At 44.0% G+C, this 16800-nt stretch overlaps 2 protein-coding genes across 2 annotated transcripts in view; both read right to left on the reverse strand.

Moving 5' to 3' along the window:
* npr1a (natriuretic peptide receptor 1a) overlaps positions 1-1445 on the reverse strand; it is a 45247-nt gene extending 43802 nt beyond the window's left edge. The window contains exon 1 of the mRNA XM_078175772.1: positions 1096-1445. The gene's annotated coding sequence lies outside the window, so the exon portion shown is untranslated. The remainder of the gene's footprint in view (positions 1-1095) is intronic.
* Positions 1446-6815: 5370 nt separating this feature from the next.
* LOC117264014 (uncharacterized) lies at positions 6816-10183 on the reverse strand. The gene is made up of 2 exons (XM_033637805.2): positions 9913-10183; positions 6816-8123 (listed from the first exon to the last, which is right to left on the reverse strand). The coding sequence occupies exons 1-2, from the start codon at positions 10115-10117 to the stop codon at positions 6958-6960; spliced, it is 1371 nt and encodes a 456-aa protein (XP_033493696.1). The 5' UTR covers positions 10118-10183; the 3' UTR covers positions 6816-6957.
* Between the last annotated feature and the right edge of the window lie 6617 nt (positions 10184-16800).

The raw sequence follows: 16800 nt of genomic DNA on the forward strand, positions 1-16800 counted from the left end.
TACTGAATTCTAACCTGAACTGTCCGTGACAGCTGTTACACCATTTGTGGGGCGCAAATTCATCGGATATCTTACAAACTTTTCTTTGAGAAAATCACACAAAAACTCAAACCCACTTTGGGTCTGTTTTCTTAAAAAATCCTGGAAATTAAAAAAAAACAACCCCCCAAAAACTTAAGAAAAAAACAAACAAACAAACAAAATAAACCTTCTCAATTTTTCTTAAAACAATCCCCAGAAATTAGAAATAAAGGCAAAAAAATTCAAAGAAAGAAAAATTGGCAAGATTTATTCAAGAAAACAAACTAGAACCAACTTTGGGTTTGGAAGGCATTTTTGTCAAAACAACAACAAAAAAAAACTGGGAGAAAAAAAACATTAAAAGAAAAAAAATTCTTTTTTTTAAATAAAAGAGTTTTTTGCAGAAAAACAAATCGTCACAATATTTACAAATAAACAAGCCCTCTCATGTTTTCTTCAAAAATCCCTCAAAATTTGAAAAAAGGCACAATTTTTTTTTTTTAAAGAAAAAAAAAATCACCAACATTTTTAAAAATCAATTGTCAAACTTTTTTTGAAGAAAAGGGACATTTTTTATTTGGCAAAAATAAAGGCAAAAACATTTAAGCATGCCCTCCAAACCCACCCTGGATGAGAAGGTTGGTTTTCTTTAAAAAATGGCCTCAAAAAAGGCAAAAAAAAAAGAAAGACAAAAAAAATCACCCAAAAATTTTAAAGGGAAAAAACTGCTAAAAGTTTTTAAAAGAAGAAACTGGTCATCTGAACCAGCTTGGGTTTAAATAGCATGTACGTTATGAACGTATTTTATTCTGAAAGTTTTGACAAAGTTGATTCTAGGTCTGGAAAAAAAAAAACTTTTTCAGGAACTTCCTGTAACACCTTTACGCCACAGACCAGTTTTTGCTTTTGATACGTCACTGACACCTTCAGGTGTTTTAAGGCGAAGAAAAACCAACATTGATGTTAGGTGTCAACTGACCCCGTTCTCCCCTATCACGCAGACTCGGCTTTTGGACTGCAGTAAAAGTACCGCGCGCGCGCGTGCGCGTGCGTGTGCGAGGGAGGTGAGTTTACCTGTTCAGATCTTCACTCAACTGCTTCCGGCCGCTCCATGAAGATGAAGAAGATGAAGAAGAAGAAAATATTTCCACAGCAACCGACCGGACAAAGACCGAACACACCGATATATGTTCACGTTTCACCGCCACAACGCTGCTGTCTGTCCCTCTGTGTGTCCCTGTCTGTCCCTCTGTGTGTCCCTGGTTCTGTCCCTCTGTGTGTCCCTGGTTCTGTCCCTCTGTGTGTCCCTGGTTCTGTCCCTATGTGTGTCCCCTCCTGTTCACTGCTCCAGCTCTGCAGCTCCGCTCCGTCCACACACACCGATAGCTGCCACCGGCGGACACGCGCACACATGCACGCACTGAGAAGGAGGAGGAGGCGGGGGCGGGGGGGTGTAGTAGAGGGCACGAGGGCAGTCACGATAACGCTGACGGTGCATGTGCGCGTGCACGTCTCCTCTGTCCCCCTGTGTGCGGAGGGAAGATTGAATTACAGAGACGAGCTGTCAGTTACTGTGATTTAGAGTCTGCTGCGTATTTGTCACAGCAGCTGGTTTAATCAAAACATTTGACAGAAAACAAATCATCAGATTATTTTTAAACAAAACATGTCTTCCAAACTCACCTCGTCTTCTGAGGGCAAGTTTACTTTAAACATCCCCAAAAAAAATTAGAGAAAAAAAGAAGTCTTTTTTTAAAGAATAAATGCCCAACATTTTCTTAAAAGGCAAACAATTATTTTTAAAAAGTCACGTTTTTTTAATATGACCCACCCCAAAACAAATTTCGATTTGAAAATCAAAGGCTAATTTCTGTGTGGTTACAGTAATTTTTCTGGCATGCTGGGCAAGTTTTTAAAGAAAAACAAACATGCCCAAAAATTTTATAAAGGCACATTTTTTTAAACAAAGAAAAAAAGAAAAAAGAATCACTTTTAAAAATAAAACACGGCCAGAACTTTAAAATGAAAAAAATAGCAAAATTAAAATGAAATCGTCACATTTATGTCAAAAAAACATTCCCAGAAATTAAAGCAAAAAGGGCAAAAGTTTTAAGAGAAAGAACAATCTTTTTTAAAGATGCCCAAAAATTTCAAAAGGCAAAAAAAAAAATCACTTTTTTTTTAAAAATATAAAAAATGAAACTGTCCTAAACCAAGAAAAAGATAAAATCTGAAAAAAGTCAATTTTTAAAGAAAACATGTCCAAAACTTTAAAAAGAGAAAAAGGTTTTTAAAAAAATATTTGGTTGTGATGTCACAATCAGTGTGTGTGTGTGTGTGTGTGTGTGTGTGTGTGTTGTTCATTAAGTTAATAATGAACAACACACACACACACACACACACACACACACACACACACACACAACCCACTGAGTGTGTGTGTGTTTAAACAGGATACACCCGGTGGACCAGGAAGTCTCTTAGTAACACACACACACACACACACACACACTGTACCTCTTCCTGGAAACGACCACCACACACACTCTTCCTCCCACTCTCTCTGTCCTCATACTGAAAACACTCGTTTGTTCTTCAGTGTTTCTTTTGTCTGACGGCAAATGCTGTCCTCGAAAGCAGCGACTCCAGCTGAGCACAGGACGCTCTGCGATTTTTTTTTTAACCTTTATTTAGCCAGGCAAGTCATTAAGAACAGTTTCTTATTTACAATGGCGGCCTGGCAAAAGGCAGAGCCTCTTGAGGGAAGGAAGTGACACAACAGAATGTTCTGCAGAGAACGTCAACACGCAAACTGAATCTCTGCAGGTTGTTGATCAATTTTACTTTATCATGTAACGACTGGCCTGATGATGGCTAAAGGACAAACTAACGACAGGCCTGATGACAGCTAAAGGACGAGCTAACGACAGGCCTGATGACGGCTAAAGGACAAACTAACGACAGGCCTGATGACAGCTAAAGGACGAGCTAACGACAGGCCTGATGACAGCTAAAGGACGAGCTAACGACAGGCCTGATGACAGCTAAAGGACAAACTAACGACAGGCCAGATGACGGCTAAAGAACAAACTAACGACAGGCCAGATGACGGCTAAAGGACAAACTAATGACAGGCCAGATGACGGCTAAAGGACAAACTAATGACAGGCCAGATGACAGCTAAAGGACAAACTAACGACAGGCCAGATGATGGCTAAAGGACAAACTAATGACAGGCCAGATGACGGCTAAAGGACAAACTAACGACAGGCCTGATGACAGCTAAAGGACGAGCTAACGACAGGCCAGATGACAGCTAAAGGACGAACTAATGACAGGCCTGATGACAGCTAAAGGACAAACTAATGACAGGCCTGATGACAGCTAAAGGACAAACTAACGACAGGCCAGATGACAGCTAAAGGACGAGCTAACGACAGGCCTGATGACAGCTAAAGGACGAGCTAACGACAGGCCAGATGACAGCTAAAGGACGAACTAACAACGGGCCAGATGACGGCTAAAGGACGAGCTAACGACAGGCCTGATGACGGCTAAAGGACAAACTAATGACAGGCCAGATGACGGCTAAAGGACAAGCTAACAACGGGCCAGATGACGGCTAAAGGACGAGCTAACGACAGGCCTGATGACGGCTAAAGGACGAGCTAACGACAGGCCTGATGACAGCTAAAGGACAAACTAACGACAGGCCAGATGACGGCTAAAGGACGAGCTAACGACAGGCCTGATGACAGCTAAAGGACAAACTAACGACAGGCCTGATGACAGCTAAAGGACGAGCTAACGACAGGCCTGATGACAGCTAAAGGACAAACTAACGACAGGCCAGATGACGGCTAAAGAACAAACTAACGACAGGCCAGATGACGGCTAAAGAACAAACTAACAACAGGCCAGATGACGGCTAAAGGACAAACTAACGACAGGCCTGATGACAGCTAAAGAACAAACTAACAACAGGCCAGATGACGGCTAAAGGACAAACTAACGACAGGCCTGATGACGGCTAAAGGACAAACTAACGACAGGCCAGATGACGGCTAAAGAACAAACTAACGACAGGCCAGATGACAGCTAAAGGACAAACTAATGACAGGCCAGATGACGGCTAAAGGACAAACTAATGACAGGCCAGATGACGGCTAAAGGACAAACTAATGACAGGCCAGATGACAGCTAAAGGACAAACTAATGACAGGCCAGATGACAGCTAAAGGACAAACTAACGACAGGCCTGATGACAGCTAAAGGACGAGCTAACGACAGGCCTGATGACGGCTAAAGGACAAACTAACGACAGGCCTGATGACAGCTAAAGGACGAGCTAACGACAGGCCTGATGACAGCTAAAGGACGAGCTAACGACAGGCCTGATGACAGCTAAAGGACAAACTAACGACAGGCCTGATGACAGCTAAAGGACGAGCTAACGACAGGCCTGATGACAGCTAAAGGACGAGCTAACGACAGGCCTGATGACAGCTAAAGGACAAACTAACGACAGGCCTGATGACAGCTAAAGGACGAGCTAACGACAGGCCTGATGACAGCTAAAGGACAAACTAACGACAGGCCAGATGACGGCTAAAGAACAAACTAACGACAGGCCAGATGACGGCTAAAGAACAAACTAACAACAGGCCAGATGACGGCTAAAGGACAAACTAACGACAGGCCTGATGACAGCTAAAGAACAAACTAACAACAGGCCAGATGACGGCTAAAGGACAAACTAACGACAGGCCTGATGACGGCTAAAGGACAAACTAACGACAGGCCAGATGACGGCTAAAGAACAAACTAACGACAGGCCAGATGACGGCTAAAGGACAAACTAATGACAGGCCAGATGACAGCTAAAGGACAAACTAACGACAGGCCTGATGACAGCTAAAGGACGAGCTAACGACAGGCCAGATGACAGCTAAAGGACGAACTAATGACAGGCCTGATGACAGCTAAAGGACAAACTAATGACAGGCCTGATGACAGCTAAAGGACAAACTAACGACAGGCCAGATGACAGCTAAAGGACGAACTAATGACAGGCCAGATGACAGCTAAAGGACAAACTAATGACAGGCAAGATGACAGCTAAAGGACGAACTAACAACGGGCCAGATGACGGCTAAAGGACGAGCTAACGACGGGCCTGATGACGGCTAAAGGACAAACTAACGACAGGCCAGATGACGGCTATAGGACAAGCTAATGACGGGCCTGATGACAGCTAAAGGACGAGCTAATGACGGACCTGATGACAGCTAAAGGACGAGCTAATGACGGACCTGATGACAGCTAAAGGACGAGCTAATGACGGACCTGATGATGGCTAAAGGACAAGCTAATGACGGGCCTGATGACGGCTATAGGACAAGCTAACGATGGACCTGATGACGGCTAAAGGACGAGCTAATGACGGGCCTGATGACAGCTAAAGGACAAACTATCGACGGGCCTGATGACAGCTAAAGGACAAACTAACGATAGGCCTGATGACGGCTAAAGGACAAGCTAATGATGGGCCTGATGACAGCTAAAGGACAAACTAACGATAGGCCTGATGACGGCTAAAGGACGAGCTAATGACGGACTTGATGATGGCTAAAGGACAAGCTAATGACGGGCCTGATGACAGCTAAAGGACAAACTAACGACAGGCCTGATGACAGCTAAAGGACGAGCTAATGACGGACCTGATGACAGCTAAAGGACGAGCTAATGACGGACCTGATGATGGCTAAAGGACAAGCTAATGACGGGCCTGATGACGGCTATAGGACAAGCTAACGATGGACCTGATGACGGCTAAAGGACGAGCTAATGACGGGCCTGATGACAGCTAAAGGACAAACTATCGACGGGCCTGATGACAGCTAAAGGACAAACTAACGATAGGCCTGATGACGGCTAAAGGACAAGCTAATGATGGGCCTGATGACAGCTAAAGGACAAACTAACGATAGGCCTGATGACGGCTAAAGGACGAGCTAATGACGGACTTGATGATGGCTAAAGGACAAGCTAATGACGGGCCTGATGACAGCTAAAGGACAAACTAACGACAGGCCTGATGACGGCTAAAGGACGAGCTAATGACGGGCCTGATGATGGCTAAAGGACGAGCTAACGACAGGCCTGATGACGGCTAAAGGACAAGCTACCGACAGGCCTGATGACAGCTGAAGGACAAGCTACCGACAGGCCTGATGACGGCTAAAGGACGAGCTAATGACAGGCCTGATGACGGCTAAAGGACGAGCTAATGGTGGGCCTTATGATGGCTAAAGCACAAGCTAAGGATGGGGCTGATGACGGCTAAAGGACGAGCTAATGACAGGCCTGATGACAGCTGAAGGACAAGCTACCGACAGGCCTGATGACGGCTAAAGGACGAGCTAATGACAGGCCTGATGACGGCTAAAGGACGAGCTAATGGTGGGCCTGATGATGGCTAAAGCACAAGCTAAGGATGGGCCTGATGACGGCTAAAGGACGAGCTAATGGCGGGCCTGATGATGGCTAAAGCACAAGCTAAGGATGGGCCTGCTGACAGCTAAAGGACGAGCTAACGACGGGCCTGATGACGGCTAAAGGACAAGCTACCGACAGGCCTGATGACAGCTGAAGGACAAGCTACCGACGGGCCTGATGACGGCTAAAGGACGAGATAATGACGGGCCTGATAACGGCTAAAGGATGAGCTAATGACGGAACAACAACAGCCGAAGACCACCCAACCGTTCCAAAGAATGTCCAGGTGAAGACAGTTAAATGTCCGTCTCTTTATTGTAAACTGACACAATCAATAACCAATCAGCTGCAGGATTATGATAATGTAATGATGATGTCACTGATTAAATAATGAAATATAAGGAAGTGATTTTTAATTCATGAATCATTGTCTCATTTTCAGATGGACGTCATCACAGCGAACGTCTCAGTCCTCTCCGTCCACTCTGTCCCTGCTGGTGGACCCGGTCTCTCCATGTGGTCTGTCTCCAGGTGTTGGACCAGGTACTCTCTCCTGGTGAACGTCCTCCTGCAGAGTCCACAGTAGTGAAGTCTGTCCCCGCTGTGGACCTTCAAGTGTCTCTCCAAACTCTCCTTTCTGCTGAAGTCCCGTCCACAGAATCCGCAGCGGTACGGCTTCTCACCGGTGTGGACCCGTTTGTGTATCTCCATCCTCCTGATGGAGCTGCACTTCCTACCGCACACATCACAGGTGCTGCCCACCTCTTTGTGAGACCTCAGGTGGTCTCTCAGGGTCTCAGTGGACTCCAGACTGTCCCCGCAGGCCCCACACCGGTTCTCGGGCTCCTTGCAGTGGTTCTCCGCATGGCGGACCAGGATGCCCTGCGTGTAGAAGGAACTGCCACAGACTCGGCAGCTGAAGGACTTGGCAGGACTCTGGAAGGGCGCCATCTGTCTCCGCAGGCTGCAGGACATCCTGTCCTGGTCCTGGGACGTGTTTCGTCTAATGTGTTTCCTCAGAGTCCGCTTTGAGCTGAACTCTCGTCCACAGCTGCCACAGACCAGAAGCCTCTGGTCCACAGGAGGTCGAGTCCCCCGAGTCCCCTGGGGAGCTGGTTCAGACTGAGTGTTGTCGCTGTCCTCAGTTGAGGACTCTGATTGGACAACAGAGCTCTGGTTGTGGTCTGCAGGTGTGCAAATCCCTTCAGGTGCAGGTCTCATCAGACAGCTGTCCTCTCTGGGGGGCTGCCTCCGATTGGAACAAGGACTTCCATTATCATCATTGCGCTCCGTCAGCCAATCAGGAATCGGTGCGAACTTGGCATCTGTCTCCTCTAGTGCCGAAGATCCGCCCTCTTCCTGTTTGATGTGCAGACTGAAGCTCCACCCCCTCACCTGCTGCTCCTCCTCTGCGGTGAAACGCCCCACCTCCTTCCCGCAGGACTGGATCTGATTGGACGAAGGACTCTGGTCGGTTTCAGGTGTCTCCCTCAGCCAGTCAGGACTCGGCGTGAACTTAGCACCCAGCTCCTCTGCTCCTGAGGCTCCGCTCTCTTCCTGTTTAATGTGCACACCAAGGCTATGCCCCCTCACCTGCAGAACACCTTAGAGACAAAATAAAGACATCAGGTGTGAGCAGTGTCAAATAGTACTGATGCTGTGTACTGTCTCTGTCCCTCTGTGTGAATGGTGTCCAATAATACTGACACTGTCTCTGTCCCTCTGAGTGAATGGTGTCTAATAATACTGACACTGTCTCTGTCCCTCTGTGTGAATGGTGTCTAATAATACTGACAGTCTCTGTCCTTCGGTGTGAATGGTGTCTAATAATACTGACACTGTCTCTGTCCCTCTGTGTGAACGGTGTCCAATAATACTGACACTGTCTCTGTCCCTCTGAGTGAATGGTGTCTAATAATACTGACACTGTCTCTGTCCCTCTGTGTGAACAGTGTCTACTGACACTGTCTCTGTCCCTCTGTGTGAACAGTGTCCAATAAAACTGACACTGTCTCTGTCCCTCTGTGTGAACAGTGTCCAATAATACTGACACTGTCTCTGTCCCTCTGTGTGAACAGTGTCTACTGACACTGTCTCTGTCCTTCTGTGTGAACAGTGTCCAATAAAACTGACACTGTCTCTGTCCCTCTGTGTGAATGGTGTCTAATAATACTGACACTGTCTCTGTCCTTCTGTGTGAATAGTGTCCAATGATACTGACACTGTCTCTGTCCCTCTGTGTGAACGGTGTCTAATAGTATTGACACAGTCTCTGTCCCTCTGTGTGAATGGTGTCCAATAATACTGACACTGTCTCTGTCCCTCTGTGTGAACGGTGTCTAATAATACTGACACTGTCTCTGTCCTTCTGTGTGAATAGTGTCCAATGATACTGACACAGTCTCTGTCCCTCTGTGTGAACAGTGTCTAATAATACTGACACTGTCTCTGTCCTTCTGTGTGAATAGTGTCCAATGATACTGACACTGTCTCTGTCCCTCTGTGTGAATGGTGTCTAATAGTATTGACACAGTCTCTGTCCCTCTGTGTGAACGGTGTCTAATAAAACTGACACTGTCTCTGGCCCTCTGTGTGAACGGTGTCTAATAGTATTGACACTGTCTCTGTCCCTCTGTGTGAACAGTGTCCAATAGTATTGACACTGTGTCTGTCCCTCTGTGTGAATGGTGTCCAATAATACTGACACTGTCTCTGTCCCTCTGTGTGAACGGTGTCTAATAGTATTGACACTGTCTCTGGCCCTCTGTGTGAACGGTGTCTAATAGTATTGACACTGTCTCTGTCCCTCTGTGTGAACAGTGTCCAATAGTATTGACACTGTGTCTGTCCCTCTGTGTGAATGGTGTCCAATAATACTGACACTGTCTCTGTCCCTCTGTGTGAACGGTGTCTAATAGTATTGACACTGTCTCTGTCCCTCTGTGTGAACAGTGTCCAATAGTATTGACACTGTGTCTGTCCCTCTGTGTGAACGGTGTCTAATAGTATTGACACTGTGTCTGTCCCTCTGTGTGAACGGTGTCCAATAATACTGACACTGTCTCTGTCCCTCTGTGTGAACGGTGTCCAATAATACTGACACTGTCTCTGTCCCTCTGTGTGAACAGTGTCCAATAATACTGACACTGTCTCTGTCCCTCTGTGTGAACAGTGTCCAATAATACTGACACTGTCTCTGTCCCTCTGTGTGAACGGTGTCCAATAATACTGACACTGTCTCTGTCCCTCTGAGTGAACGGTGTCTACTGACACTCTCTGCTTTTACTTTTCTTCATGACAATAGCGACATCTGGCGGGAAAAAAAGAGCTACATCACACTCGGCGGACATTTTGTTTTATCAAACCAACAAACTGAGTCTTTTGTCCACTAACCCTGGGCGCTCTCCTCCGTTGTGTCCCTCGGTCTGTCCAGGGCTCTGTCCTCCAGGAGTCTCCGCTGTCGGTCGATCTCTTGCTTTAACCGGGACACCTCTCGGTCATATTCGGTGATGGTTCGGGCCAAACGGCGGAAGATGTCGTCGGTAACGGCGGAGAGTCGCTGCTCTACAAACAGCCGCAGCACGTCGAGCTTCATCATGTCGGTACCGACCGAAAGTCTCCGTGAAACCGGGAGGAAGGAAGCTATCGGCGGATTAATGTCGGACCAACCGGTAACAGACACAGCGGCGAACCGGAACTCTTCACAATAAAAGCATCGGGGGAAAATGGACAGATAAACCTGACAGGAAATAATATCCCAATATTATTATGATAATGTCAATAATATTATATAAATACTTGTATCCTGCTTGAACCATCATATCAGTTAAAATGTTGAAGGGACTGATCGTTATTTATTTAAGGGGGAAGGGCTTAGATAGATAGATAAATAGATAGATAGATAGATATACATACATATATATATATATATATATATATATATATATATATATATATGTATTCATTAATTATTGTGAACTGTGAATTATTTTGCATCCCGCTCTGCTGTGCTGTCACTGGATGTGGTTGTTGCTGATGTGATGATGCTTGATTGTGGATGCTGGCCGACTGTAGAAATGAATTGCCCTTTTGGGACTAATAAAGTATTCTGAATATATATATATATATATATATATATATATATATATATATATATATATATATATATATACACACTGCCTGGCCAAAAAAAAAGTCACCACCAAAAAAAAAGGTCATACACTCTAATATTTCGTTGGACCGCCTTTAGCTTTGATTACGGCACGCATTCGCTGTGGCATTGTTTCGATAAGCTTCTGCAATGTCACAAGATTTATTTCCATCCAGTGTTGCATCCCCAAAGATTCTCAATGGGGTTAAGGTCTGGACTCTGTGGTGGCCAATCCATGTGTGAAAATGATGTCTCATGCTCCCTGAACCAGTCTTTCACAATTTGAGCCCGATGAATCCTGGCATTGTCATCTTGGAATATGCCCGTGCCATCAGGGAAGAAAAAATCCATTGATGGAATAACCTGGTCATTCAGTATATTCAGGTAGTCAGCTGACCTCATTCTTTGAGCACATACTGTTGCTGAACCTAGACCTGACCAACTGCAGCAACCCCAGATCATAACACTGCCCCCACAGGCTTGTACAGTAGGCACTAGGCATGATGGGTGCATCACTTCATCTGCCTCTCTTCTTACCCTGATGCGCCCATCACTCTGGAACAGGGTAAATCTGGACTCATCAGACCACATGACCTTCTTCCATTGCTCCAGAGTCCAATCTTTATGCTCCCTAGCAAACTGAAGCCTTTTTTTCCGGTTAGCCTGACTGATTAGTGGTTTTCTTAAGGCTACACAGCTGTTCAGTCCCAATCCCTTGAGTTCCCTTCGCATTGTGCGTGTGGAAATGTTCTTACTTTCACTATTAAACATAGCCCTGAGTTCTACTGTTGTTTTTCTTCGATTTGATCTCACCAAACGTTTAAGTGATCGCCGATCACGATCATTGAGGATTTTTTTCCGGCCACATTTCTTCCTCGAAGACGATGGGTCCCCACTATCCTTCCAGTTTTTAATAATGCGTTGGACAGTTCTTAACCCAATTTTAGTAGTTTCTGCAATCTCCTTAATGTTTTCTCTGCTTGATGCATGCCAATGATTTGACCCTTCTCAAACAGACTAACATCTTTTCCACGACCACGGGATGTGTCTTTCGACATGGTTGTTTAGGAAATGAGAAGCAACTCATTGCACCAGTTGGGGTTAAATAACTTGTTGCCAGCTGAAAGATAATCGCCCATGCAGTAATTATCCAATAGGAGGCTCGTACCTATTTGCTTAGTTAAATCCAGGTGGCGACTTTTTTTTTGGCCAGGCAGTGTATATATATATGTGTATATGTATATGTATGTATATATTAGTTATTTGGAGTTCCGCAAGGTTCTGTGCTCGGACCAATCCTATTTACTCTATATATGCTTCCTTTAGGTAACATCATTAGAAATCACTCTATAAATTTCCATTGTTATGCGGATGATACACAGTTGTATTTATTGATGAAGCCAGAAGAAAGTAATCAATTAACTAAACTCCATAACTGCCTTAAAGACATAAAAACTTGGATGAGCACCAATTTCCTGATGTTAAATTCAGACAAAACTGAAGTTATTGTTCTTGGCCCCAAACAACTCAGAGACTCTTTATCTGATGACATAGTTTCTCTAGATGGCATTGCTCTGGCCTCTAGCACTACCGTAAGAAACCTCGGAGTAATATTTGATCAAGATTTGTCTTTTAATTCTCATTTAAAACAAACCTCACAGACTGCATTTTTTCATCTGCGTAATATTGTGAAAATTAGGCCTATCCTGACCCGAAAAGATGCAGAAAAATTGGTCCACGCTTTTGTTACCTCAAGGCTGGATTACTGTAACTCTCTATTATCAGGTAGCTCTAGTAAGTCCTTAAAAACTCTCCAGCTAATTCAGAATGCAGCAGCACGTGTACTAACAGGAACTAAGAAACGAGATCATATTTCTCCTGTTTTAGCTTCTCTGCACTGGCTCCCTGTAAAATCCAGAATTGAATTTAAAATCCTACTGTTAACTTATAAAGCTCTAAATGGTCAAGCTCCGTCATATCTTAGAGAGCTCATAGTGCCATATTATCCCACCAGAACACTGCGCTCTGAGAACGCAGGGTTACTCGTGGTCCCTAAAGTCTCCAAAAGTAGATCAGGAGCCAGAGCCTTCAGCTATCAGGCTCCTCTCCTGTGGAATCATCTTCCTGTTACGGTCCGGGAGGCAGACACCGTCTCCACATTTAAGACTAGACTTAAGACTTTCCTCTTTGATAAAGCTTATAGTTAGGGCTGGCTCAGGCTTGCCCTGTACCAGCCCCTAGTTAGGCTGACTTAGGCCTAGTCTGCCGGAGGACCCCCTATAATACACCGGGCACCTTTTCTCCTTCTCTCTCTCTCTCTCTCTCTCTCTCTCGTATTCTATTACTGCATCTTGCTAACTCGGCCATTCTGGATGTCACTAACTCGGCTTCTTCTCCGGAGCCTTTGTGCTCCACTGTCTCTCAGGTTAACTCATATCACAGCGGTGCCTGGACAGCGTGACGTGTGTGGTTGTGCTGCTGCCGTGGTCCTGCCAGATGCCTCCTGCTGCTGCTGCCATCATTAGTCATTAGTCATACTTCTACTGTTATTATACACATATGACTATTGTCACACATGTATACTGCCAGATATTAATACATACTTTCAACATATTGTACCACAGTAGCCAGAACTATAACTATAATATTATTACTTTCAATAATGTTGTTGTAAGCTACTGTCATTACCTGCATCTCTCTCTCTCTCTCTGTCTCTCTCTCTCTGTCTCATTGTGTCATATGGATTACTGTTAATTTATTATGTTGATCTGTTCTGTACGACATCTATTGCACGTCTGTCCGTCCTGGAAGAGGGATCCCTCCTCAGTTGCTCTTCCTGAGGTTTCTACTGTTTTTTTTCCCTGTTAAAGGGTTTTTTTTGGGGAGTTTTTCCTGATCAGCTGTGAGGGTCATAAGGACAGAGGGATGTCGTATGCTGTAAAGCCCTGTGAGGCAAATTGTGATTTGTGATTTTGGGCTTTATATATAAAATTGATTGATTGATTCCATGAGAACGGTACAAATTGGACTTTGACATTTTCACATTTTTTTTTTTACCAAAATGTATTACTTTTATGAACACCCTACAACATTAAGGACATATTTAACCACCAGAAAAACATATTTCCCATCTCAGGCATCAAATCCTATCATTATTGGTCATTATTTCATGATATGGGCACTGTTATTCTTCAACCCTGTTATGTACACTATGGAAGCTGTCTGAATAGGATTATGAAATCTTTTTCTAATGAAGTCAACATTTTCATATTAATCAGATGTCCCTCACACTAATTCAATAATTTCAGATACAAAAATGACATAAAGCCTAAAGCCGGAAATGGCCATTTTTGTGACATAAAAAATGTGGTTTTACTAAAGAATTTTAACCAATATCAATAATTTTCTGATAGCTCTAAACATTTCAGACAGAAATCAACAAACATTTAATAACTTTTTCATAAACTCTTGAAAAATAATGTATAAAAAAGTAGGTGTGATGGGGTTAAGAGTAGGCTAACTGGGTTAAAGATGGTAACAGGGTTGAAGGGACACATACAGCTTAACATATAAATAGTTGTTTTTTAAATCTCAAATTCACTGTATGATCTCCTATAAACATTCTATTTCATTATGTAACCATAAGGACAATAGATGTACATTGAGTTATTAACCCAAATGAAAAACAATGACAACTACATCAAAACATTATAAATCAAAACATTGCTGTTACACATCAAAACTGAATAGCTCATCAAAACACAATGTAACGTGTGTTTTTGGGATGTCTGTCTGTCTGTCTGTCTGCATGTGCATTTAGTATGCATAACTGGCCTGTGGTCTCAGGCAGAAGAACCATGCCTCATCTGGTCAAATATACTTTTAAAGGCCTCATGAGAGGTGGACTATAAAAGACACCTTGTGTCTGTTGCATGCAGAAAACTTGAGAACTGACTGAACATAATCAAACAGTAACAATCTTAGTGTGTGAAAGTGTGTGTGTGAGTGAGTGAGTGAGTGACACTCTTGTCCTTGCAGTGGACACACTCTCCATACATGCAACTCTTGTTGGTTGAGTTGCAGCACACCTCCTCTACCAAGTGTTCAAGACTGGCAGTCTCAATAAGTTTCAGCTGAGTGAGCTTCACGGCCACAAAGCGTGTGTCTCGTTCAGAGATCGTTGGATTAACAACCCAAAAAGGTCAAAGGTAACAAAAAAGGGAGTGTGAGATATTTTGTTAAGGGTTTTCTGATAAAAATGTTCTGTGAAGATTTTGCAGTGTATCCACCAGGAACCTTTTCTGCATCTTGAGTTTATTCCTTGTGAGTGTTTGTTTGGTTCCTGTGGTGATCCTACTGACGTCATCTCTTAGATAGAATGCCTTTACTCTGTTCTTGAATTCGTCAGTGAACCTATTGATCTTCTTCCCTTCAAAATGAAGACTCTTGTTGTGTTTCCAATGCTTACTTGAAAATCCAAGGGTCTCACTAGCAAATCTCTGCAACCTGTATCTTTTTATGATTCTCCCTGTTGTCACTTTTGCAATCAGTTGTCTTTCCCTTTCCTTGGTGGCTTGCTGGTATTTATTACTGATATCCTGAATCAGTGGTAGAGCAATGTCTTCCTGATTTGGGGGTTAACAGGGCAATTTGCTGTTAGCTCATTCACCTTTGACCGTGGTGAATCAGAACGCTTCTTCAAACGTTGGCACCTCTTTTTGTATTTTTCCATCTTTTTTCTCTCTTTGTTCAGTTTTTCCATAAGTTCTTCTGTTTGCTCCTTCAGCTGGTTTCTTTATTTTCTGTGCTTGTTCCGTGCCGCGTGACATTGCCTAAAAAACACAATGAATTGGTCAACAACTCTGTGATGTTATAATGAAGGTCAGTCAGTCCGGAAAATTGCAAAAACTTTAAATGTGTCCCCAAGTGGAGTCGCAAAAACCATCAAGCGCTACAACCAAACTGGCACACATGAGGACCGACCCAGGAAAGGAAGACCAAGAGTCACCTCTGCTTCTGAGGATAAGTTCATCCGAGTCACCAGCCTCAGAAATGGCAAGTTAACAGCAGCTCAGATCAGAGACCAGATGAATGCCACACAGAGTTCTAGCAGCAGACCCATCTCTAGAACAACTGTTAAGAGGAGACTGCACCAATCAGGCCTTCATGGTCAAATAGCTGCTAGGAAACCACTGCTAAGGAGAGGCAACAAGCAGAAGAGATTTGTTTGGGCCAAGAAACACAAGGAATGGACATTAGACCAGTGGAAATCTGTGCTTTGGTCTGATGAGTCCAAATTTGAGATCTTTGGTTCCAACCGCCGTGTCTTTGTGAGACGCAGAAAAGGTGAACGGATGGATTCCACATGCCTGGTTCCCACTGTGAAGCATGGAGGAGGAGGTGTGATGGTGTGGGGGTGTTTTGCTGGTGACACTGTTGGGGATTTATTCAAAATTGAAGGCACACTGAACCAGCATGGCTACCACAGCATCCTGCAGCGACATGCCATCCCATCCGGTTTGCGTTTAGTTGGACGATCATTTATTTTTCAACAGGACAATGACCCCAAACACACCTCCAGGCTGTGTAAGGGCTATTTGACCAAGAAGGAGAGTGATGGAGTGCTGCGGCAGATGACCTGGCCTCCACAGTCACCGGACCTGAACCCAATCCAGATGGTTTGGGGTGAGCTGGACCGCAGAGTGAAGGCAAAGGGGCCAACAAGTGCTAAACACCTCTGGGAACTCCTTCAAGACTGTTGGAAAACCATTTCAGGTGACTACCTCTTGAAGCTCATGGAGAGAATGCCAAGAGTGTGCAAAGCAGTAATCAGAGCAAAGGGTGGCTATTTTGAAGAAACTAGAATATAAAACATGTTTTCAGTTATTTCACCTTTTTTTGTTAAGTACATAACTCCACATGTGTTCATTCATAGTTTTGATGCCTTCAGTGAGAATCTACAATGTAAATAGTCATGAAAATAAAGAAAATGCATTGAATGAGAAGGTGTGTCCAAACTTTTGGCCTGTACTGTATATATACATATATATATATATATATATATGTTTTTGGGTTTTTTTCCAATTGTTTTAATTTTTTAAGAAAACATTTTTAAAGAAAATGTAGCTTTG

The sequence above is a fragment of the Epinephelus lanceolatus genome, chromosome 16 (assembly GCF_041903045.1).
Source record: "Epinephelus lanceolatus isolate andai-2023 chromosome 16, ASM4190304v1, whole genome shotgun sequence".
Taxonomy (NCBI): domain Eukaryota; kingdom Metazoa; phylum Chordata; class Actinopteri; order Perciformes; family Serranidae; genus Epinephelus; species Epinephelus lanceolatus.

Coding starts and splice junctions, on each gene's coding strand:
- LOC117264014 (XM_033637805.2), bottom strand. CDS start 10,117: ATGATGAAGCTCGACGTGCTGCGGCTGTTTGTAGAGCAGCGACTCTCC. Junction 8,124..9,912: donor AACGGAGGAGAGCGCCCAGG/GTTAGTGGACAA, acceptor TTTGTCTCTAAG/GTGTTCTGCAGGTGAGGGGG.